Source organism: Caloenas nicobarica, chromosome 2 (genome assembly GCF_036013445.1).
Source record: "Caloenas nicobarica isolate bCalNic1 chromosome 2, bCalNic1.hap1, whole genome shotgun sequence".
NCBI lineage: Eukaryota > Metazoa > Chordata > Aves > Columbiformes > Columbidae > Caloenas > Caloenas nicobarica.
Window position 1 is genome coordinate 141,685,118 of NC_088246.1, and position 26,032 is coordinate 141,711,149.

The 26,032-nt window shown below is 42.0% G+C and overlaps 1 protein-coding gene across 6 annotated transcripts in view; it reads left to right on the forward strand.

Annotated features, from left to right (window-relative positions):
• The first annotated feature begins 8,158 nt into the window (after window positions 1–8,158).
• Window positions 8,159–26,032, forward strand: part of MATN2 (matrilin 2) — a 70,873-nt gene continuing 52,999 nt past the window's right edge. For 4 of the 6 annotated variants that reach the window (XM_065629466.1, XM_065629464.1, XM_065629467.1 and 1 more), the window contains exons 1-2: window positions 8,756–8,807; window positions 17,306–17,473. In XM_065629466.1, the coding sequence (XP_065485538.1) occupies window positions 17,320–17,473 (154 nt within the window). In that variant the 5' untranslated portion in view covers window positions 8,756–8,807; window positions 17,306–17,319. Of the gene's footprint in view, window positions 8,239–8,755; window positions 8,808–8,971; window positions 9,038–17,305; window positions 17,474–26,032 lie in introns of those variants that run through there. The other 2 variants (XM_065629462.1, XM_065629463.1) reach the window with 2 other exon arrangements.

Here is a 26,032-nt window from a genome sequence, read left to right on the forward strand (position 1 = left end):
TAGCTTCATAAGTTGCACAGGCCGGCTTAAATTTCCTGCTATTGCATGACTCTGCTTCTTTGCTTCTCATAAAGAAAAAGCAACTGCAGAAGTTCAAAATGCTTTTAATGAACAAGACTAGTTAATACAGTAGATTTAGGGGCGTTTTTCTCAAAAAATATTGAAGTTTGTTCTTTTTTTAATGCCTTTTTTTTTCTTTTAAATACTGGTATTTAATAAAGGTATCTCTGGCCACATTTTCATCTTAGAAACCAGCACTTGTACTGCAGGCTGAGCTGGGACCAGTTCATTTCACACAAGCAGCCTGAGGATGAGGTACAAAAAGGGGTGTCTGAGAAAAGGGGGGAGGCGAATGTCTGAGGAACTCTGGCTTTATCTCAGGGGTTATGGGACCAGAGAGAGTCACAAGCTCAGAAAGTTTTGAGATGGGACCCCTGATCATGTTTGTGATGTCTATATACACCCAACATATGACAACTTTTCTGGACATTTTTTAGTTCCTAACTAGCATTCCTGTGCTATACTTATCACAGGTAGCAAAGTAGATGATTGACTTTTCTCTGCTTTTGAAGAAAAAGGGCGTGTTAATCTTATTATGAGTGTAACTTTTCCCTTTGAGTTGGACCCAGTGTCAGTATTAGCACTATCCTTTTACTACCTAACCGGCTCTAATTCAGCTGCAAACTGTACCAAGGTTACTACAGATCCTCTTTGGCATTTCTTACTTTTTCTTTTACCACAATTTTGCTCTGATGCTTTTTTCTGTAAAACGCGATCTTACATTTGGATGCAATTTCCAGATATTTGGGGGCAGGAAGGGTTGAAAACTTTTTTTTAAAACATCATTAGGAACACATTAAATTATGTAAAATATTCTGTATCTACAATATCTACTGCTATATCTAGTAGTATTTTCAAGAAGCCTTTCATCCTTTGTCCTTTCGCCACAACTTCTTTTTCAAAGTTTTGTTCCACTTCAGTCTTTAAATGCACAGTGATCTGGTGCAAATGCCACCACCACCACCAAAGGTGGTACTCAAAAAGCATGTTTTGGAGAGCTCCTGAATAAAATCTTTAGGCTTCAGATATAACAGAATATTCAACATACAAGGTTATAACTTAGAGAGGCTGAACACCATCCCTGAGGATTTTTTTCAGGTCACTTCCTATCTAAATTTTTCCATAATTCTGTCATTTAGTGCATTACTCAGAAAACTGATAATAGAAAAACTTTGTGAAACTATCCTTTTTTCTTCTTTTAAAGGGGCTAAGAAAGGGATCAATATGTGGTCAAGTGTAAACATTATACACTTGGATATTTCTTAGGCACTTTACCTGATACAATATTTTGCCTAGGCAACCAGAAAGATATAGCAACAGCATTGCATATATGAAATAGACTGCAAAACAGCTGATAAATATATCTGTATATGAGCAAAGAATATTCAATAACAAATGTGTTTCAAGAGAAATTCTTCAAGGATCAGTTTTTGACTCCATGATGATTAAATTTCTTCAACTATTACTTTAAAGAAAGCATAAATCATCAATAAAAAGGAAAAAAAATATTTTGCCTATACCTTAAAGTTGTAAGTATTTCAAGCAGGATGTTTAAAAAAACCTTGGAGAGGGTTAGCAAAGAGCTGGAGGAACCATTAGAGAGGTGGAAAATATGCCATCAAGTGAAAAAACTCAGGAAATGCAGTGCCTTTAATAACTCAGATTTAGGAGGTGACTTAAGGACATCATATAAGTAGGTACACAGGGAACAAAACTTTAATAAAAGGTCTCTTCTTCAAAGCAGCCAACAGAAGTGTAACAGCACCTAATGACAGAAACCTGCAGATACAAAAATCAGACTAGAAACAAGGTGGATTTCTGCTATTCTACATCTCCATCCTTCATATTTGATAACATTTTGTACGGGATTTTTTTCTCCTTGGCAATTGTTTGAGTAATAAAGGGCTGTTGTTGTAAGGCAATCCATAAATTAATTCAGGAATGAATGAATCCAGGGAAATTCTGTATCTTTCACTATGTAGAAGACTCAAAAAATAACTTGGATGTTTAATTCCAAAACTGATGTCTAGACAGCATGTTCAATAGCCGTCCACCCTTACAAATGATTCAGCTTGCTTGTTTTGCTGCTCCCTTGGTGCCCGCAGTCCTGCATTGTGGACCAAGCTTTCTCCAGCCTGTGGATCTTGGCATTCACCTCCTGCCTTGGCCCCAGTGGGACCTGGTAATGAGAAAGACTTGATAACTACATATACCACACCACCAGTTTGGACAGGGCTGAGCAGGCTGGTGCCCAGCTCATGCACAAGGTCCCCGAATCCGTTCAGCCACCTGAGTCCTCCTGTGTGCTCTTACACCCAGCACAAAACAGCAGAAATCTGCTCCTCACAAAACACAGAAGTGGTTCATGATGTCTTCTGCAAGGACAGCTCGAGGTGCAGGTGTGGCTGTTGCTAACTGCTGCTTGCACAGAGGCTTGGAGCATCTGCCCTGGAAATGTGCTCAAGAGCAAAGCACAGGGCGACCAGCACAAGGACCGGGCTGACCCTTTCTCGGCTCCCAAGGTCCTCTGCACAGCCCCGGCAGCAAGGACCAGACTTCTTGTCTTATGGGTGTAGGAACAGGTTTGGCAACAAAAGGAATTAACATCTACATTTCTTTTTGCACTTCATGAATCACCAAGTTTTCCTGGGGCCATTGCCACAAACCTAGGTATTGCCAGGATAAACTTTCAGGAGTCAAATATTTTTTAAGGCGCTGATTTTTTAAGAAAACACCAGAACCTCTGAACACATGCTTAACTTGAAGACTATGAGTAACCTCCCTTAAATCTATGTTTAGTGCAGGCTTTAGTGCCTCCTATTACCTCCTCACGATGGTTCATGAATACGACTTAATTGGGGGGCAGCTACATCTAGATTATTTTTCATTGTGCAAGGACTGATTTAGAGCTACCAACTTGCCTGCTTTATGGATCACATTGTGAGACATAAGTTCAGCTCCTTGCGCATGTGATGTAATTTTGTCCCAAGAACAGAGTAAAAAACCATTGTCTTGGATTCTGAAGAAAAGATCAGTTGAATTTAAGCATGGCACAGCTTAAATTACCAAGGGAAATGCTTAAACTTCAGTTTTACTGTCCACATGTTGAAAGTAACAGCAAAAGTAAAGCCTGTGAATAGAGTTGTGACCATAGCAATCCTAGGACAATTTTTCAGCTAGTTGAAGTAGGTGAGTGCCATCTGCAGATGAACTCTGTATGTACTTTATCAACAGCATGTAACTTCGAGTCACACCTCTATTGATACCATGTTGTTGGGTTTTTTTTTCACCAGTAAACATTGTCCAGTCTGGACAGTAATCATAAGCTACCACATAGTTCTTCTGAGAAAAATGAAGAAAATGTGTAACATATATATAAGGCAAATGCTTTTCAGGTACCAGCTGCGAGAGCTCCCATTTTCTTCTTCCAAAATAAAGAGTCAAATGGAGTTTCCAGGAGAAATTCAGTAGGAAAAACTTTGTTAACTGCAACATCTGGGCTTCAATAAGGAAAACTTTTGCGTTTTGCCACTGCAAGTGACTTTAGCTGCTATCCAGGGCAATGAGAAAGATGGAAGTCTGCAGTGGTACAGAGACAGCAAAACAAAGAGGGCTGAACTGAGGCTGTATCTTGTCTGGCCATGCACACTAGTGAGTTACTTGCCTTTTTCAGATGACTTAAGAATATAAAGTGATTCTGAGAATTAAGTACAGAGCCAGCCAAGATACTAATCCTCAAACATCTGGAACTAAAACACCGCAAAATCAACACTGAAGTGTGGGAGAAAAGTAAGTGCACGCTCTTTACCAATTTATAGTTCTTCAAATCCTCTGATCTCTTTCAGTTCCTTTGGTTTTATATATATAATTAAGTTCACAAACTGTGAACCATGAACAGAACCGTGCAATTCGTGTATCATCAATACATCACTAACACTCAGGTGAGTCTTTTTTACCGCAAGTGAGAAATGAGCACATTGTCATGACATTTGTGTTTGAATCTTTACCACATTTGTTTTTAATCAGCAGCATGTTCGTGGAATTATGGAAGGTGTCAGCTGAACGGAAAGGATCCATGTAAGAAAATAGCAGGCTTTTTCAAAAAATCTCTCTTCTCATTTCTTTTCAGAAGCTATACAAAGTACCATATGCAAATTAGAATCATGTCAAGGAATTAACTAGCTATGGCACAGATGATCAAAATAGCGAAGTACACACTTGAAGTAGAAAGGCTTGCAGGCATAGCAAAAGGATAATGTTGGAGGGGATGATGAAATATAGTGTATTATCTATTTTTTTCAGGAAAATAGATTAGACATAGTCTTAAAACCTATATATTTATCTTTTATTTAAGTTATTTTAAGTGATAACACAAAGTAATTGACAGCTACGAACTGACAGTAACATACCTGCTTTACATGACAGTAGTTTTAACCACAACCAACATCTAAGCCAAAAAAAAAAAAAAATCTGCCTTGTCTTTATTTAGGAAAAGTAGTAGAGAAAGAAAAGATTGGCAGAGTTTTACTTTTGAGCCATTGTAGAAATTTGAAAATCCCACTGTAACTAGAAGGAACTTGCATTGTATGTTTTCTAAGATACTGAATACCTGCTGATCTGGCACTTCAGGGGTCAGTGGAGACAGCTTCATTTCAGTGAGCACTGGACCCAGGCGAAGGCATCTCTTCTAATTATTTAATTAAGGATGGTGCTTCCATTGACAGACTCCAATTTGCATATGCATTAGAAACTGTGCTTGATTAATTGCAGTGCAGTGTGGCTTATAAACCCCATGAGCTAACATTACACGTGCATGATAACATTTCCAATCATAAAGCTGACAGATATAAACTTTTGAAGTGATTTAAAAAATATGGTCTGGTTTCTCTATAGACTAACAAAGACAGTTAATAGTACAACAACATTATAATCTTGTTTACAAGCATTTCAAACCTTGCATGTCAATAAATAAAATGCTGAATTCCTAAACTGGCAAAAGCCATAGTCTTTTTATTGCACTAACAACCATTTTTATGTATTTATTTCAATCTTTTTTACTAAGGTCTAAATATTTTCTCATTTGCAATAGAAATTAACAACACTTTTATCTAGGCCTTTGAGAAACCTGTCTTGCTTCTGCATGTCTATCCAATGCTAAAAGCTTTGCTATCTTTAAATATGTTATTACAGTCAATGCAGACAAAGGCAGGGTAACAAGCAAGAGCAGCAGCAACTACAAGTAAGGGAGGTATGAACCTTAAAACATTCACATCAAGGGGAAGCAGACAATTTCCATCCCAAATGACAGTACAGGTATCATAACCAATTTTCTTAACAATTGTATTGAGTCAGATGGTGCCCAATGAAAAGCAATTAATACCTTAGAGCAACTTGATTCGTAAAAATGCCACCTCACCTTTTTTTTCTGATCCAACTAGTACTAAAGACTTCAGAAAAAAACTTGAAACAAAGAATAATTAAAGATGTTGTGAACCATGAACAAGTGATAAATGCAGGATTAGTTTCCCAGCACTAGGTTGTGCTCATCAAACCTGCCTTTTTTAGGTAAAGGAAATGCAGTAGATCTAATCTGTCTGCACTTCAGAATATCTTTGCCACAAAGAAAATTACTAATTGAAATAGGAACTGGGAGAAGGATTGTGAGCTAAGTATGGACCTAGCTCATGGCAATAGGAAAACGGGATAAGGGGGTGTTCAAAGGGGAAAGTTAGAGAAAACGTTATTAGCAACTACTAAAAGATCAGTTTGGGAATCTTATTTAACATTTAAGTTTTTCATTCTTGAAATTGGCAGATAAAAGTGGAAGTTTTCTGATAAAACATAGGAAAGTCAAAAGACACTGTAAATGTAAAGGAGAAGGCAGATCTCGTTGGAAAGAAATGATCTTAAGAAAGAAAGACAAGAGATGAAATACCATAGTATAAAATGAAAGATCATGTATTAGGTAGGATTTATCCACTGGCAAACTGGCGCAGCTGCATATATAAACTGAACACAAAGATGACCATCAGCCATCAATGGTAATGCAACAACTGAAAATTTAAATGAAATCCTAGACCACATCAGGCAAAGTATTTTCAACAAAGAGAAATGTTCTGGTGAGGGCTTGAGTGGTGTATCATGTTCAGTTCTGCAAGCCGCAAGCATGGGAACCAGCTCAGCACATACAGTGAGAACTTGCTTGTTGAGCAAAACAAGAGTGAAGGCTGAAAGAGAAAATGATTGCGGTCACTAAATACACTAGCTAGGCAAGACTTGGAGAAGAAAAGCAGCTGTTTCAGTTGAAAGACAATGTTGATATTAGAAAACAAGTATAAAATGGCCATAAATACATTTAGGCTGGAAATTAGTAGGAAGTGTCTAACTACCAGGAAGATCTGAAATAGTCCTCTAACAGCTGGAGGAAAACCAGTTCACTGTAGTTTTAGTTAAGCACCTGCTTTTAAAATGGAACGTACTTTGTGAAATGTGTTTTTTACATTATGTGGTTGTCTGTGATTATGCAAAAACAGCCTACATCACTGGGAGTTTCTTCCATACTGAGAATTATCCTTCCAGGCACTGAGAGAAGCCAGGAAAGGGAAGAGGAGGCTCAGAAAGCCTCTGCTGCCCAGTTAGTAATCTTCAAGAAGCTTAATAATTGCCTGCAGATCAAAGCATGGCTTGATAGAAGCCTCCAGCTTTTTGTGACTTAACATTTTCCAACTTTCCTCTACCCATGTTGACAGACTGAAAGAAGTCACACTATGGAAGTAGAGGACAGAAGCTTGTCATTTGGGGAAGGGCAAATGGTGAAGAGACAGTGAGGCTCTGTAATGTGGGGGATACACAGAACTTCTGGTACAGTATTAAATAAATAGCAAAGTTCGTTAATAAAGTAAAATTAAAATCTCCTCATCTTCTAAGCTGTCTCTTATGAAACGAATTGATGCCTTATCAAGCCACCAAGCCAAGCCTCTGGGTGCTCATGTCATCTTCTCACCACAACACTTTCTCTCCTGCCTTTTGTCTTCCTCTGGCTACTCAGCTGGTGCCTCAAGCCACAGCACAGTGGAATTTTCAGGGGTAAAGATTCTGCATTTCAAGATGATGGAGCATTAATTTGGACCATGGCTGGGGCCTCGTCCTATGCAGCATTACAAAGGATGAAACAGGACAAGTGAATTGTTCTGCACTTGGCTCTGCAGGCTTTGCTATAAAGCCTATCAATGTTCAGCTGCCTTTGTAATTTTTTCCTTTCCTCTAGCTAAAGGAGAGGTTCAAAAGCCAATGCTCAGAATGAAAGACAGGGTGAATCCGGCCCCTTTCAGTTTGAGATTTGCTTGCCACTTACAGTACCCTGTTTAGGGATTAGATTTTGTACACCTGTCTTACAGACAATTCATTGTGCCTTACAAAATTTACCCAAATTAGCTCTGCTGACTTCCAAAGTTTGCTCACCATCCCAGCAGTACTGTGGAGTACAAAACTCCTCTCTCAGACCTCGCTGGCACCTGATGTGCTGGAACTGGCAGGGTTTGGCAATTTTATTCCTTTCCCATTGGATGTGACAGCGAGCCTGGCTTTCACTGTTGTTTTGTTCCAGACAACAGAAATTGCTATTGCTTTGGAACAAAGCAGCGGTTTTCTTTTTCCTTCTTCATTCAGAATAAAACTGTAAGTGTTGATATAAACCCCACATCCATCTTTTCCCACCTGATTGTGCCACTGCCTTGACAGCTGACAAACGACGGTCGCCTCTACCTGGCCTGTCTATTTCACGCCTCCCTCAGCGTTTTCCCCGACGGACGGAGGCTCCCATGGGCTCGCCGCGGTGGCAGACACCGCATGATTCACCGGGGACTGTTTGCCTTGGCCCGGAGGTCCGCGCGGGGAATGAGATTTCCATTCCCCGACGTTTCCCTCGTGTAGCTTCCCCGGGAGGGAGCGCGGGTCCGGCCCAGGCAGCGCGGCGCCGGCCGGGGAAACATGCCGCGGGCCCGGCGCTGAGCCGCCAGACCCAAACCACCCCGCTTTCCTCTGCGGGGAGCCCACGGCCGTCTCCTGCGGGGAGAGGCCCCTCGGCCGGGGGCTGCTCCTGGGGCTGCAGGAGCTCTGCCCCGCCGACCCCTCGAAGCGCAGAGTCGGGGCTGACGGAGCAAAGGCAGCGGGGCCGAGGTGCGCGGCGGGAGCGGGGCCGTGGGGCCGAGACGGGGACGCCACAGCCCGGGGGGGCAGGAGGGAGCGGGGCCGCCAGCCCGCGCGTCGGACGGGGCTGACGGGAGGGAGCAGGTTTCGCGTTCCCCGCGGGGCCGGCGTCCCGTGGGGGCCGTCGGTCCCGTGTCTTCCCTCACGGTAGGCGGGAGGGAGCGGGGGACAGCCCGCGTCCTCACACGAGACAGGCGGGAAGCAGAGTGGCCGCGTCCCTGACGGCACAGGCAGCTGTGGAGAGAGGGGCCCGGCCGCCCCTGGCTGCCTCCCGGAGCCGCACGGGGAAGAGCCAGCTCTGGAGGTCTGGGCAGGGAGGCCGGTGTCTCCCTAGCGGGATCCTCCTGCCCCTCATCAGTACGGCTGAGCCGGGCTACGGCCGCTCCGGGACGGGGCTGGCGGGAGACGGCAGCTCCCGGGGGGGCAGGCGGGGGAGCGCCGTCCGGGGCCGCGCCGAGCGGGGAGGAGGCGCTCCCGCGCTCGCTCCCGGCCGCCGCCGCTGCCCGCCGCCGAGCGGAGCGGCCCCGCCAGCCCCTCAGGTAAGCCCGGTCTGCGCCCGCGCTGCCGTGCCCCGCCTCGCCTCTCCCGCCCGCCAGGCGGGTCCGCGGCGCCCTGCCCGGGGGTACCGGCGGCCCCGCTGCTTCCCACGCCGCCCGGCGGGGCTGGGCACCGCCGACACCTCCGGGGCACGGCACAGCCTGCGGTCACCCCGGGCTCGGCGGAGGGACGGCCCTGCCCCGCGGCAGCGGTGCCTCGGAGGCCCCTCCGGGTGAGGGGGCGGCCGGGGAGGGCCCCGCGGGCGGCGGGGGCTGCGGCGCGGGCGGCGGGGGCCTGGCGGGGAGCGGGAGGCCGGGGCAAGGGGCCGCCGCGGGGTCCGGGGCTGAGTTGGGTGCTCGCTGGGTCCTGCCGGAGTGGTTTGCTGCTCGCGTTCCAGCCGCGGGAGAAATGCTTCCTTTTCCTTTGGGCTGCATGGGGCTGAGCAAACTCCCCGTATACCCTCTTCCCCGTGCGTGCTTGGGTAGCTCATTTAACAGTGTGTGCGCTGTAAGGGAAAGAAATAAACAACGCTATATTTTAAAATCAGTGCAGAATCGGAGCCAAACTTTACCTAGAAGCATTAGTGGGTAGCCTGCAGGTGTGTTCAGCAGCTCCCAGCAGGAGCGGATGCGGCTCAGGCCGGGCAGCGGTGCAGTCCCGCACGCCGCGCTGCGCTGGACCCGCCACCTCGCAGCTCTGACATGCGGCGTGGAGCTGCCCCGGCTTCCTCAGAGCAGCGCGTTTGCTGCAGGTGGAAGGTGTGGGGAACTTTTGCTGCATGTCACATGCTTACCCTGGAAACCCAACCTAGATGGTGCTCTTTAATCTTATAAAAGCTGTTATGGCATGTTAAGTGACCACATATTCCTGTTTCAGAAGACAGTACTTTCAGTGTCAGACTGGGCACTGCCATTATGCTTGACCATGGGTTAGTGTTGACTGAGAGAGAAGAATGCAACCTACTGATTTGTGTAACACTTCCTAAATGCTTGGTTTTTTCTGTTGGGGCCATCATTCAAGGGGTGAATGATCCCGACTGAGATCTGAAAAGGTGACATGCTGTGTTACATTTTATAGCTGTGCTACTGTCAGGCAGCTGACTACTTCAGAAGAAATTATAATACTGAATCCTATAATAAATTCTCAAGAGCTTAATAAAATACACATATGGCTTTTCCATAAAATGCTACAAAATCTACAAAATTTTTGAATTATACACTATTCGTATAGATGTGTCAGCTTTAAGCACCAGATTTGGTTTTAGTTTTTCCTCATCTACTGTATATCAATGTGATTATAACTATATTCATCAAGTTAAATTTATTTTATATCTTAAGAAAATGTAGCACTCAGTTACACAAGGCTGCAGCTAGAATCCTAAATCCCACACTCAATATTCACACCTAATTACTCTATGTGAGTCTTTCCATTGACTGCACTGGGATTTCTTGTGAACAAACTAACACACATTCTAGTGCTTATGAGCTGGGTCCCTGAGTTCCAGCTGTAATAGTAAAAGGTGTTTCAGTCAGTCCAGGCAAACAAGGGAAAGGCTAATCAGATCTAAATACTCTCCCATTACATATAAACTGTTTCCATGGGAGGGTAAAACACTAAGTACTGCTATTTAATTATAATCTGGACGTCATTAACAAGCTCCTTTTGTATAGTGTACTCATCGTTAGATTGTCTTTTCATTATGAGTACAGAATATTTGGAATGGAGTGGTTTTAATCCCCAAATTACTGTTTTACCCTGGCGCTGGTAGTGGGGTCAGTGTGGGCTTGCAAAAGTTTCAGAACTGCTGTATCCTTGTATATACATATATAAAATTATTTTTTTTTTTAAAAAAAAAGGCTTTTCTGCTTGCAATTAGCAGGCTATTATGGTTTGTGACTACTTCACAGAGACAAAACTAAGCAGCCCACATATGTATTATATGTCATATAATATACGCTTTCATATAAATACCTACTCTTCATGGTAAAAGCGAAGCTTCTCAGTTTTGCCATGCTACTCTCTGGGAACTTAGTGGAAACTGATGTCTACATCAGATTCAGAACCAAAACGTGCAAATGAGTGTTCCCCAAAAGAATAAGATCATGAAAAGGTCTATTGTCCAAGTGGCAACTGAAGAAAATCATAACATGGAGATTGATGCTGTCATAAAGTAAGAATTCCCACTGCTAAAGCTTGCTGTTTGACCACTGGAAACTATGCAGAGTAAACCACACTGTGGGTGCACTGTTCTACTGTATCACTATTGACTTTTATATGCCAAGTTTCTGAAATTACTGAAATGATCATCAGCTTCAGCTCTTCTAGGGTTGGCCCTGATGACCTATAGAGGTCCTTTCTAACCTCAATTATTCTATGATTTAATAGTTATTAATTCTATAACAGTGATATCAGGGACTCTATATGTGATTCAGAAGAATGACTTAAAAACAACTAATACATCCTTTAATGTTCCTTATTTCATTAGACTTGTAGAAAATTAAATTATACATGTAGTGCATATACCATCAGCCCTTTAGATAACCGAGCCTGTTGTGTAGAAGTCTTACCAATATATTTATACCTCACAGTAAATTTAATGCAGGATTGAAATGCTGATCTTTGCTCTTTCTGATACGCTGTATGTTTTGGTGTGTATGCTCATCAAGACATGTGCTTGTCTGACCTGCATGAACAGGCAAGCCGTTCTTACCCCATACCCAACGCCCTTCTGATGGCTTCCAGAATGTGGTTGCCCTCCTGTATACTGTAGGACCTGCAGCCGCACTCTGCGTACCAGTGCTCATGTACTGTTCTGGGTTTGTGGGAATATTTGGCTGACTAGCAAATGTCATTCTCCTCCCTTCTAGGAACTGCTTTGTGGTGCATTTTAGGTCTTCCCTTTACTGTTTCAAGGTGTAAGTTTAGTCCTGTCGCATTTGCTTTTATTAATCTGGGACACAACTCAGCTGTGGGCCTTTGTAGCAGCAGTCAGAACAATTAAGTACTGATGGAGTTTCAGCTGCAGCCCAGTTGCTGTACAAGGCAGAGGGATCTCTCAGTGCAGAGAATGCTGGAATGTCCTTTTAGCTGCTGAGGTAAGGATACATGCTGGACAAAGAGGACTGTATGAAAGCATAGGAAACAAAGTTGGAAGAATTTGTGAATCTGTGGTTGTCATCCTGTCCCCATCCCTGTGCAGATGTGTCTGGAACAAGCAAATTGCCATCACATGCTAGGGTCGTGCTGTTCTGCAGGTACAAAACAACGATGTGTGGCCCCAAAACTTCCTGTCAGGATGTAGGTCTTCATGGACCCATACAAAGAATTTGTCCCAGTCTTGTGCTGGCATACACAGCTTCTGGTCCTAAACCCACTGCAGATTTGAGTTACTCTTACTGGTCTGGACACTCATTATTTTAGACTGATAAAGGACTGTGTGATGTTTCCAAGTCAAATGTTGGTTTTGTTATTGTGGTGGCTTGCTGTGCTGTTAGGGAAAGTGTTTGCATTTGGGTTGTCTCAGAATGCACCTGAATTACTGACTGACTTTTAGACAACAGGCTTCCCAGATTCATTTGATACTACTGACAGCACGAATGGCCAAAGTTAGCCTCTTAAAAGGAGCTGATGAATGTGTTAACAAGGGGAGTACTGCTCTGCTGCTTTGCAGGGCTTGGTGCAGTGGTGGGTAGGTTCATGTGCATGTATCGCCTGCCATCAGGGTTGGGAGGCATATGAGGAATTTTTAGGTTTAGGGCATCTGCAGCCTTGTTCTTTATGATTTAACTGTATCAGTGAGATGCAGCTGACAACCATGATTTCAGGGGAGTTCTACCAGTCCTGTGATGTTGAGCCTAGGGAAGCACTCCTTGTGCAGCAAGGAGTCACAGAAAATCCAGTGCATCGTTTGGTGGAACAGGATGAGAGTAGAGTGCTCCTTTGCAAGGATGAAGGCAAGATGGTGCTTCTTGCTGATATGCTGAATATCATCCTCCTGATTGTGGCCAGCTGCCCCCACACAACACCTGCACAGCCAGGGACAGATATTTTACAGTGTTCGACTCTGCAGGACTCTATAGCTATTTTTCAGAACTGGAAAATGCCTGTGTCAGCAATCCGGTCCAGAAAGACAGAGGAAATTATTAATACTCTGTCCTGACACCCATGCCACACACAGTGGTTTTAATGAGTAATGGACTAGTAATGCATGTGCTGGATTGCGGATAGTAAAATACCTTGGAACATGTTGTAACTGATAGTTAACAGGGCTTTTCAGAGCCTACTGTCATTGATTTTTTTAATTTCTGAGGTGATGGGATTGAAAATGAGATATTTTGTGGCTTTCATGTAATAAGCTCATTGGTGCTTCCTAACTTGGGGACATGGACTCTGATTTTATTGACTTACATAGATTGCTTGCAGTTTCTTCAACTTCAGTAAAAGCTTTTGGTTGAATTACTGTTTCTTGTCATCTTAAAATGAGTAGAAAATGAGTGCTGAAAGAACTTCAGAATGTTTTCCCTTTTATGCACTTGCATTCTTTATTACACTATTTCATGAAAATTGAAAATCAGCAACAGTGCATCAGAAAAATTATTCTGTTCCATGGGCATATGGCTAAGCAAGCACAGATAAAACTGATAAGAAAACACCATGGAAATAGTTAGCTCTTGACTAGTAGCCAGTTAGGGAGCAAGGGAAGCTTGAAAAGACCTCTTGTCTGTTTACTCCCCATCTTCTAGGAGAATCTTCTTTATACCAAACTTCCTCCAGACAGCTGCAGGTATTGCAAGCAGCCATCACCACATTGTACCTCTGTGAGCAGCAGTTGCCTGTTCTTTGTTAGGAGCTTCTCCACACGTCCAGCAGAGCAGTGTGCTGCACTGACTGCTCCAAGGCTGCTGTGGAAGCCCTGTATAGGACCTCCTTCTTCTCTCCATGGGCAGAAGAATGAAGCAGTGGAAGTCAGAGCATCCAGTGCTCAACCTGGTTGAGCCCCATGGATTGCCACACCTCCTCTTGGTGTCTTTTGCTTTTGAGGTGTTTGGGATGTTTGTCACACAGTGACTTGGTCTTGGGTCTAGCCTGCAGAATTGGCTCCCAACAATATAATGCATAATACTCCTGGTGTGACAGCTGGAATTGAAGTGCTTGAAGCATATTTTCCAGGTAGGCACAAAAATATGTGTTTGTAGCTTTGGAACTTTGGGAACATGTTCTCAGCTGGTGGAGCAAGGGTTAGCCAGTAATGTGAAGCCAAATACGGCTGTTCCAGCAGCCTAACTTAGCCTGCTTGGAAAATGAGGTGCTAAATACCGAGTGTGGTGCAATAAACACCATCCAGCTTCTACAGTGAAGGCAGAGGACTTTGCAGAAGACCCAGGAAATAAACAGAGAACCGTGGGAGGACTGTATGCGGAGAAGCTGTGCAACCACATTGCAAGCTGCTCATGTAAAAATGCAAAGTAGCAGTGGACACGAATAGGAACCTGGAGCTAGAGCAAAGCACTCCAGTCCGGACTCTCATCACCTCAGGAAGGCAGCACAGAAGCTTTCAGTGTGGATGACAGCGTGGCAAAAGGTGTGGATCACTGCTGTGTGTCATTGCATCCACAGCCTTTGGCTTTGGGAAGGTTTTTTGTGTGTGTGTGTGTGTGGAGGGGGTTGTTCATTTGTTGTTTTGTTTTGTTTTTTTTAATTGAAAATGGATGCAATTTCAGTTTAATTTTTATTTCAGATTATCTTATATATAAAATTTTGTAAGATGAGGCAACTAAAGCTCTCCACTGTGAAGCGTTGCTTTCTTTTGAAACAGTATTTTAAAACACTGTTTGTGAGGGTAGGAGTGTGTTGATAATAGATTTTTTTTAATGAGAATCGAGGTTTTTTGGTGGAACTGTAGGTAAGCTATTTTCTGGTTAACAGGCTGGTAGAGATTTTGACATCTAAGGATCCACGGTCTCCGAATCAAAATGAACTACTATTGAACGATAGAAGTTATGTTAATTTTGAATAAAAAGATCCCCAGAAAACTAGGTGCTATGATTCAACACTTTTGTTTCTTTAGTATCGGGACTGGTAAAACTGAAAATTTTCTGCTTTAATATGTTTCAGAATTTGGTGACACCTAATGAATGATTACTGAGGCATTTCGGTTGATATGTTCAGCTAATCATATGATATTTACATGCTATGCAAACATTTTCCTAACAGAATTTGAAGACTTAAAATCACAGCACACGCACTTCACTTTTTTTTTTTTTTAATTTCTGAAGTTGCTTGGGGACAGTTATGAGGCTAGCGAATTTGAAATTGCTACCAAATATCAAAAATTGCTACAAAGGTATAAAACGTGTGAAGTGCCAGAATGTAAGAGGGTTTTTTGGGGGGGTACTTTGCAAAGCTGGTAGGACTGTCACTACTTTAATGTCACTCGGTTTTCTTTGGCATCGTGCTCATAGTGGATGGTTCAGTGACACGTGAGGGTGCTCTGCCACAATATTGCTGGTTCTGCATTAATGTGCCATCAGAAACAGGTGAAGTGGCTTTAGCCCAATCTCCACAGCTGTTCAGGATGGATGGGAAGGAGGGGTGAGTTAATGCCTGATTTCTTTGATGGCCTTGCAAATAAGTATGAGGAATATTTCTCTACGCTCCTTAGCTCTCTGAGCAAGGCTTCTATATTTCTAAAATCTGGGTGCTACAACTGGCATGTGCATCTTTGTGTGCTGAAGGAACAGGGCAGAGAGGGAGGAGGGCCCCGTGCACAGCGCTTTGTTGCTGACGTCCTGAGAAGTGAGGAGACAACTTGGGAGAAGCCCAGTGATCTCCAACAGCAACAACTGTTGCCCCCAGCAAAATTTTGTCCCATTTACAGTGGTGCGTGCTGTTTGCAGTGTCCATCTGTTTCTGACTAGAGCATTGGAAACACTCTACCAATAATACCATTCAGGTGTCCATGCTGCTAGGGCTCGAAAAATTTGATTTTTTGTGGCCGCTATTACAAGTGTCAACTATTTACATACATCTCTTTCCTAGTTTGAAAGTCCTTAAATCACGTATTGCCTGTTGCTGAATAATAAATATTAAATGTTTAAGCAAGGCTGGATGTTTTGAGTGCAAAGACTCAGTTCATTTTGCTCTCTGGCATATCCACCAGAACATTGTGTTTGTATTTGGGGATGCTAAGCAGGACACACGAAAGGAAAAATAGATTGATAGACAGAAAAATGGATCAATGTGTAATGGTTGTGCGGGACAGACTGAAGAATAATATATAAAATCTCTTTATTAGAAAGTATTTACCCAGAATTTATTATTTTACCAGTGAATAGCTCATGATGGGAAAAAATCAATACTCTTTCTGAGCTGGGGCATCTAATTGCCTTATGTTACAGATCTGTGGTTCTGTCTTCTTACCAGGTTTAGGATCATACTAAAATTGTTTTCAACATCTTAGTTACTTAACCAAGAATTACTGTTAAAATTCACACTGCTTGTAAAGTTTCCACTTTTTTTGTTGTGAAAGTGGGTAGTTTTATCCATCTCTTCTGCACCTACGGGAGTTCTTGACTAAGCCTCATTGTATCAGAAGTTCCAAGGCTGAATCTAGCTCTTGTGAGATGTTCTGTTCACAACCCACAACAATGAAGTTTTGGAGGAAGGTAGAAGGAATTGTCATCTGAGGAAGGCCACCAACAGGGGACATGGCCAGAAGATGAGCCTTTAGCATGTCATTCTTAGCTTTCTGCTTGTGGACAGAGTCAGCCGTGGCTTTTGATGGTGCCTTAACAAACTCCTGGGCAGGAGTCATGTCTTAGTGTATGAATTTTGCCTGTTAATTTGTTCTGTATGACAAAACTTCTCCATACCCTATGGCAAGCTCATTGACAGTCCTCAGAAGTCTCCATGAGTAAACAAGATTTGTTCTGCAGTGTTATCTTCACGCTAGCAACCATGGGCAGTCTTCTGAAAAGGAAGCATGAGTTGTCATTAGTCTCAGCTGTCACATTTATAGTTGCTGTTTCTGGATTATATTCCTTTCTCTTGTTTTAATTCTCCAAGATTTTCTGAAGCAAGTATCCCTCAGACTACAAAAACCATTAATTAAACTTCTGAAAAAATGCAACAGAGTGCTGAGTAGAATAATGAAAATATTTTTGTGTCCTCCTCAAATCTGTTTATGCTGACAGGCTGACTGAAACGAAGTTCCTTTTCTTGCTTTAAAAATATTTGATTGTTATCAATGATTGTAAAAGTCAATAAATTCTAAATGTTAACTATGAATTTCAACTAACAATACTTATAAACACTATGGAGGTTCTGCTAACTGCTACCTTGATGATGTAGATTTTCTTTCTTGAAGGTGCGGGTATTCTGTGCCAGTATATGCATGTTTGGATGTGATGGGAGGGAAGCAATGCAGCTGGGTGGCTGACGTGGTTTCAGTGTATCTTTTTGTGTAATCAAACAGCTCATAGCCTTCCCTCCTTTATTGCAGTTTCATATCCTTGAATGTCCCTCTGTTTCTTGAAGATGAAGAAAATGATTGCGTGCTTCCTTCTGCTATTTGGACACATTCTGCTTTCCACTGCCTTTGTCATGGCAAAAGATCTCCCTGGAGGACGTTTCACGCGAAGAAGGGATGTTAACTCACAATCTCTACTTGGTAAGTTACACACACACACACACAAAAGAAAAAAAACCCCAACCAAACAAAAACAAAAACCACCACCAAAAGCTATCTCAAGTACAAATGATAAAAGGCATGAGCAGCTGGCCAAACTTTGGCTGAGTTAGTTTATAATAAAAACAAGATTGCCATTTGCAAGCAGGAATATGAGAAAGTTTGTTGACCAGTTAGCAGCTGTTGAAAGAGGGTGTTTACTTTTGGGGTACTAGATCTACTTTCTATAAGTGGTATGAAATAAATATTTGCTACAGGACTGTTATCTTGGAAAAAAGATCTTATTTTCTCTGCTTAGACGGAATACATATTGGCTCATGGACGTTCTGTCAAAGCTGCCATTTACCATGCCAGAGAGTTTTAGCTGTCTATATGTATGTGGTGTGCGTAAGAATGGTTGAGTGGAAATCAGTGGCTATTCAGATGGGGCTTGTCATTACATTACTTGATGTTAATCCCTTCATTTTGTTAGGATAATTTTATTTATAATGAGGAGCATGTTTTTGCTCTTTTGCCAAAATCTAAGGACAGGATCTAGCAGTTTTAGCTTGTGGCTGTCATATTTTAAAACAGAAGGTTATTCTCTCTCTTGCTGATGATTGCCTATATGTCATCAGGCCACTGGTCAACTTTTTCATCTGCTTACAGTTTGTGACTTACAGTCATTTTCTTTTGCTCATTGTTTAAGCAATTGTCAGATTATGAGAACAGTGCACGACTGGGGCTTTGGACATGGCCCATCATTAGGGATTCGTGATGCACATCAGCAGTAGATCTAATCAGATCTCTCTCTCCAGCCACTGGGAGACGTTAAGTGGCATGCCTCCCCATAAAGTTGACCTAACTTAGGTGAACATGAGGCATGTGAAATGTCTTGCGGAAGACGTATTGGGAAGAAAGAAGAAGAAATAAAGCAAGAACATGAGAATGGGTGACAGAGAGGGGACAACCAAGTTTTATCAGTGAAACTCTTCTCCAAACAAAATGTAATCCTTTAAATATCGAAAATTCTATAAAGTACCATTCTCAATCTGTCCTTTGTTAACTTAAAACTATTGGTTTTCAATTACTATGGAGCAAATTTAAGCCAAATGACAGCAGATTTCCCTTTCTTATTCATCTTTCTCAAAATTAATGGATGTGATCTTGAGACACTTGAGGTTCTGCAGCTGAAGGCTGAAAACCACAGCTCTGGAGATCTAGTCCATCAAAAAACGTGGATGTGGAACAGCAAAGAGAAATACCACATTCACACCTTACTCAACAAGACTCTCAAACTTTCTAAAATCCTAAATTCTAAAATGCGATTAAATAGCAGCCCCTCCTGAATATTTTAGGGTCCCCAGGAAATACCCTAAGTGAGTTTATTACTCTAAGAAATAAACAACCTGTCTCTCTAGAAGATGAATGGAATAGCGAGAAGTTATGTGGAGAAACAAAAAGGTGTCATGTTTTTCAGCTTGCCTTTTCCCCCTATTTTTTAAATTGCTTTTATAGCTTCTTTTTCGTATTTTAAATAGTGGAAAATATATTAAAATAATTAGCACTTGATATAAATCCAAATGTATAGATTAGATTATTTCTTTCTTTCAAAAGCCAAGTGATTTGTGGTCCCTGCATTTGGAAAATTCTGGATCCCTGTTCAGTTTGGCGTGTGCAGGATGCAAACAATTCTGGCAGCTCTGACTGAAAGAACCTTTCAAGACATTAAATGATGCAAGAAACTTGGGACATTCTCTGGTCCAGCCCGTAAAAGTACGTGGCAGTTTGGAGTCAGACTCTTGGGCCTTGCATTCTGTTCAATGAATTAGGTCGCCTGCTTCAAATTCAGCAGTGCATATAAACAGTGGCATGGTTAAAACGTGCCTCTCTGTAAAGAACAGAATGTGTAAAATGCATGCCACACTCTGGAAAGCTGCAGCGTTCCTTAAAGTACATGAGAAAGAACAGGGCCAAACCATGATCTCAGTGACGTCAAGTCTTTTGACTTAATAAAATCACTCTAGATTTATAGCAGTTTAACAGGGATTAGAAGCTGTTCCATTCTATATAATATGTTATAAATATTATATATGTTATAAGAATTCTAAATAGTGGTGGCAGTGGCAGTTGCTGTTGTTGTGAAAGTCTTGGTTGGCAGGAGAAAGTGAGCAATATCACTGCAAAGGAGCAACAGGCACCTGGAAAAGTAATAAAAGTTCAGGTTGGGGTGGAGTTCTCTGTTTTTAGGACTAAAATGAAGGATTACACCATGTAAATATTAGTTTTATATTTAATATTTATATTTAATTTTATATTACATTTATATTTAATCATTTTTTTCTTCATTTTACCAATTTTAAAACAGAGTACTGCTGTGATAACTATTTAGTGCTAAAATACTAGTAGCGGCCAGGTACAGAAGTAAAAGTCCTTGCTCCAGGAAACTGACAGCATAAATACATAAAATGGAAGAGATCCTGTGGGATTGTCCACATAGAGATAAAAGTATAATACTTTGGGATCCAGCTTTAGGATGATTTAATTTTTCGGCAGCCATGCCCTCATGCTGCATAGATTTCTTAATTGTCTTGTTAGGGCTAATAGCCTATACATTTTAACAAAGGTTTCAGAAGGAATGAACTGTCTTTTCTGTTTTTCTTATCCCCAGCCTTTCTGCTAAACCTCGATGTGAGTTGGCAGATCTTTGCATTGCTTATTGTTGTTTAATATGATATCTATATAGCTAATTTTATATATATATATAGCTATTTATATATATAGCTAATAATTCCCATTAAAGATCTGAAATATTTTGTGCAAGGGTCGATTGGACATAAAGTTTTGGAACTCTTTCTGTGTGGCCCTTGAAAGCCAAACTGCTTTGAATAGGTTTGGCTTTTTAGGCTTTTCTTTAAACACTGAATCAAACTTAAAAGTATTTAAAACTTGTCGATTGTGCCAATTTAACTAAACTTGTTAACATTTTCTTAAATTTTGAAGCATATTAGTTGTAGAACACGTGTAGCTGGTTTAGAGATAGAAAATACATGTGTATTTCTTGTAATAACAGAATTCATATTAGATTGCCAGAAAATATTTTTTTAATCTAGGTGGTTTTATGTTTTAAAGGAGTTTTCGTAGTCCTGCAAAATCTTGTGAAATAACAGAAAGAAACAGGATGGTCCATTTGTCTTTCCTGTAGAAGATTGCAGTTGCCTCTCCCCTTAAGTGACTTATGAACTCAATTTTGCCACTAAATTTACACTGATCAGTAATTTGATCCCGAGTATTAGATCTTTGGCTTACCCTGATTCCTTAAAGGAACTTAGACTCTTGGTTTAGAATCTTCTATTTAAAAGGCTCTGGAGAGCTCTGAAGAGTTTTTACTTAGCCCTCTGATGATATCCGTGTTCCTGCTGAGCGCAGCTGCTTTATTAGATTACATGCAGATCATTGAAAGCAGTTTGCTGGCTTAGCATTAGTTTTTGGATACTAAAGAAAAGCAGTAATGGAAATAGACTTGGCTACATGGTTTTAAAGATAAAATTGTGTCTATTACATTAGCTAATTCCATTCAGATATAGCTGAAATGGACTTCTGCACCTAAACAAATTAATCAAAAGCTGTGTCAGTTGTCCAGAGTGGTGATTCCTGTACTGTGATTTTGAGGCCATGGTCAGAGGTCCACAGCACCTTTCAGCAGGTTCTATGCTCAGAAGCAGCACATACTCAGTCCTTGCAAGATGTACCTTTTTTTGGTGTTTGATGTGGGGTTTTTTTGGTGAAGGGGATTTGGGACCTATGTCCAACTGCATCTTAATTGTTTATTATAAAACAGAGCAAAGTAAAATTTCAACATTATGGAAAAAAAAGCAAGTTTTTATGTTTGTGTTTTTCTTGGTGAACTCTGTTCTTGTAAACTGGGCATGTATTTCATGTCACATGGACATATTTATTTGGAGACCTCTGAAGTGGATGCATGGGAATAATTGAATTACCTCTAGAATAATATTCTAAGCAATAACATTCCATCTATTCCTTAGAAATATAGAACAATCATCTACCTGGTTTTGAAAGTAACTGTTTATGTAAGGAGAAAAGCTAATTTAGGGGGCATTCCTTTAGATACTACGTGATACTGTAAGAAACAAACTACAAGAGATTAACTGATACTGCACAAAATTGAAACAAAGAGGGGAAGGGAGGCCAAGAAGGAAATGTACTTGGCTCCTGTTCAGTAGAAACTGCTGCTAAACGCAAATGTCCCTGTGTTAAATTACATTTTGCAACAAAATTCGTAGTGGTTTATCTCTTGATTGTATGTATATGATTCCACTAATAATAAGAAAGGAAGTAATGTGAAGTACACAGAGCGCTCATTAAATTTATAAATCACTCACTGCAGTTGGCTAAAGTTATTCCAAACATTCTTAAATCCAATCCAGTTCTTAAACTTGTGTGTATGTAACTTTAGGGCTCAAGAACATTATCAGGTTAACCATTCTGGGTTAAATTTTAGCTGTAAGTCAGGAGGGAAAATATGTGACAAAAGTGAGTCCAGTCCATGATGCTTCTATAGAGTGCAGGTAAGATTTCTCATTAGTTTTGCTTGAATTCATTGTACATTTATACACTAAGAGCTGGCCTGAAATCTATAAATCCTGATAATATGGACTGCTGATCCGACATGGGATGATAACTGCTGTAAGAGACTCATTCACAGCTTCAACATATGTGTGTATGTGTTGTTTATATAAGTGCAGCCCTGCCAGGGCAGTATTAGCAGTTTTATGCTTTGCTTCCCAGTACTGATTGTCTCAATAGCTGAGAGGTCTCCCGTGGACTGTATGCCAAATCTGTAAACTTCAGCTTTCATCTTAATCTCTCAGCTTTCAGCCTCTTCTCTGCAATAGCTGTTGTCCATTATCTACCTGACCGGGGTCTAAAACAGTAGCAGGAAGCTTGCGCTTAGAATCGTAGAATCATTTAGGTTGGAAAAGACCTTTAAGGTCATCAAGTCCAACCATAAACCTAACACTGCCAAGTCCACCACTAAACCATGTCCTTAAGAACCTCATCTACACGGCTTTTAAATACCTCCAGGGATGGTGATGACTCAACCACCTCCCTGGGCAGCCCATTCCAACGCCTGACAACCTTTTTGGTGAAGAAATTTTTCCTGATATCCAATCTAAACCTCCCCTGGCACAACTTGAGGTTGTTTCCTCTTGTCCTACCACTTGCTACTTGGGAGAAGAGACCAACACCCTCCATGCTACAACCTCCTTTCAGGTAGTTGTAGACAGCGATAAGAGCTCCCCTCAGCCTCCTCTTCTCCAGGCTAAACAGCCCCAGTTCCCTCAGCCGTTCCTTATGAGACTTGTGCTCCAGAGCCCTCACCAGCTTTGTTGCCCTTCTCTGAACTCTCTCCAGCACCTCAATGTCTTTCTTATGATGAGGGGCCTGAAACTGAACAGAGGATTCAAAGTGGGTCTCACCAGTGCCAAGTAAAAGGGAACAATCACTTCCCTAGTCCTGCTGGCCATGCTATTCCTGATACAAGCCAGGATGCTGTTGGCCTTTTTGGCCCCCTGGGCACACTGCTGGCTCATGTTCAGCCGCTGTCAACCAACACCCCCAGATTCCTCTCTGCCAGGCAGCTTTCCAGCCACTCTTCCCTGAGCCTGTATCGCTGCCTGGGGTTGTTGTGACCCAAGTGCAGGATCCGGCACTTGGCCTTGTTGAACCTCATAGACTGGCCTCAGCCCTACGATCCAGCCGGTCCAGATCCCTCTGTATGGCCTTCCTACCCTCCAGCAGATCAACACTCCCACCCAACTTGGTGTCATTTGTGAATTACAAAGGGTGCACTCAATCCCCTCATCCAGATTATTGATAAAGATATTAAAGAGAACTGGCCCAAATACTGAGCCTGGGGAGCACCACTTGTGACCGGGAACACGACTGACCACTTGCTCAGACCACCCCACTCATTCAGGTTTCTGGGTTTTGTTCGCAGTGGGAGACCCTCTCGTGGCTCTGAGATTTGGTAGCCTGGCTTGTGCTGAGGTTATGCCCCCCCAGCCCCTAACAGGGGTCTCGTAGTCCAAGAATACGAGATCTGAATGTCAATCGTATCCTTGCTCAGCCAGCTGTTCCCTGCAGAAGCTTTTATCCCTTAAGCAGGCCCGGCTAGTGAGCCGTGAGGGCTCGCTGGGACCATGACAGACCCCAGGGATTTGTGTCCTGTTCTGAGTACACTCATCTGCAGCCAGCTGTCATGGAGACCAGAAAGTTTGGATTTTGGTCTGTGTTGGCGATTTTTAACCGTATAACAATGTTACGCTTGCCAGCTGTCTTACTTAGTATTTGTTATTAATCTTCAAGTCATGTATCAAAATAGCATTAAATTTTCAGCCACTTTAAGGGCAGTTTGGTAATTAATGTTATATGGGATATAATTCTATTTCTAGCAGCACATTTTCTGTTTCTGCAGTATTTAGTGTGTAAGCATTTCCTCTAGCAAAGCCTTTTCCTTTCTTTCTGCATCCTCTCTCTTTGCTTTGTTTTCTTATTCTTGTATCTTTTTTTCCCTTTTTACCCTTTTTTTTTTAAAAGTGATTTATAAACTTTACAAAAGGAGGAAAGAATATCTGCTGCTACAGAAAAAACTGAGTCATGTACTAAACTGCAAATGCTCTTTGTATTTCTGAAATTGTCTGTTACAACCCCCACAAATTACTGTGAAATACCATTTCTGTTTGAAAACGTTTGCCTTGACAATAATTCACTGAGTAAAATTACACACTCTGGTTTTGTGTGTATATTCTCAAAGAGCTCAAAGCCGCCTTTGTGTATTTTGTCTTGAAGGAAGATGAGGCTCAAAGAAAGAGCACTGAACGTGGTGGTTTCAGCTTCATTGTGAGTACTTTAGCTTAATAATTAAAAAAGCACATATGTGCAAAATTAACTTGAAAATCCTGGAAACAACATTTTCATAACTTAAGGAACATCTCATTTTATAGGCATGAATGGGTAATCAGACACTATTGTGAATGAAGACAACATGCCTTTAAATAGCCTTGGAAGCCAGAAGACACCGTCTACTTATTTAAGTACTGCTGAAGTGGTAGAACTAATGGTTGGCCAGTGGGCGTGATGTTCCACATGTTTTGGGGGGTAAGGGGAAATGGTGTACGGCACTATCCCACGATGATGTTTCTGGAACTGTTCTGGAAAAGACTGTAATACTTAGACTGTTACCAATGGATAGAAATATGTGGTTTCGGGTCAGCTGATCAATGAGTAATGTTGAAGTTGCTAACGGCTTTCCCTGTAAACAAAGACATGGGCGGTTTTAAAAAAAAGTATGATGGGAGTTTTTAAAATGTTAAGCTAATGTCCTGAAAGGAAACAGCACAACTCAGTAAAGTCACATTTTTTTCACTAAATTTTCTGTGCTACTACTAACAGCTATTTACTTTCTCTTCCTTCTGTAATAATTTCTGTGTCCTTCCAACAGTACCCCAGGCAAGAAAGCAGCTTCAGATCTTCATGGAGAAAGAAACAAAGATCATCTTCTCCCATGCAACCACACATGGGGTTTTTGTGTCTGTGTGTTGGTTGTGATCGGTTGTTTTACAGATGCGTGCAGGCAAAGGCAGAGTAAATGCCTCGAGCCTGGCCTTGGGAACTGGATTCAAAGTAGCATTAACTGTGTGTACTATGAGGCTTCTCCATCAGGGCACAAAAAATTAATTCCTCCTCTCCTGGGTGTGAGCTGTGCTCAGCTGAGAGCATGTAACATTCGTTTCTATTAGGAAGTGGTGGGTAGATGTCGATGCTGCCAGGACTGGTGTGGAGAGAAAAAGACGCTTCATTCCTCTGTTCAGGTGTTCCCCTGCCTGCAAGGGAAAGCAGCCCACTCTCTGGTTCTCCTGACCATGAAAGGAGGTTTAATGCCTGTCAGAAAACCCAACAGTTTCCATCTCAGAACAGCTGAAATATGCAAAAAAAAAAAAAGGAAACTTGAGAGTATCCCTACACTACACCTTGGCATCATGCCAGAGACAGCACCAGTCTCAGTAAAGAAATGGAGAAATACTAGGAATCATTTTTGGGACTCTGGAATTAGAGAGACTTTATATTGACAAGGACCTTGTTGTTTTTGAAAAGATGACAGGGAAGGAATAGAAATAGTGAGGTGAAATGAGAACAAGATAATGGACCCTCCTGCAGTGACTGATAATGAAGCATTTTCATGTGGAAGGAAATGGAAAGAGCCTACTGCTGTATAATTCTCCCAGAAATTTTGGAAGTCCTGAAAAGATTTGTCAGAGGCAATAAAGAAATGTCTAGAGGCTGTGTTGCGTTTACAGAGTTTCCCAGATGAAGAAATTTGTAAGGAGGAATGAGTGAGCTGCCAAACTCATAATGGATCTTTGGGTTATGGCCAGAAGCCTGTGAGTTTGGGGGAAGGCTCAGAGCCAGGATGGGGCCAGGGAGTACAGGAGCAGGACTGGGACCCAGGGTCTGTCCCAGAGCTGATAAGAGATGGCG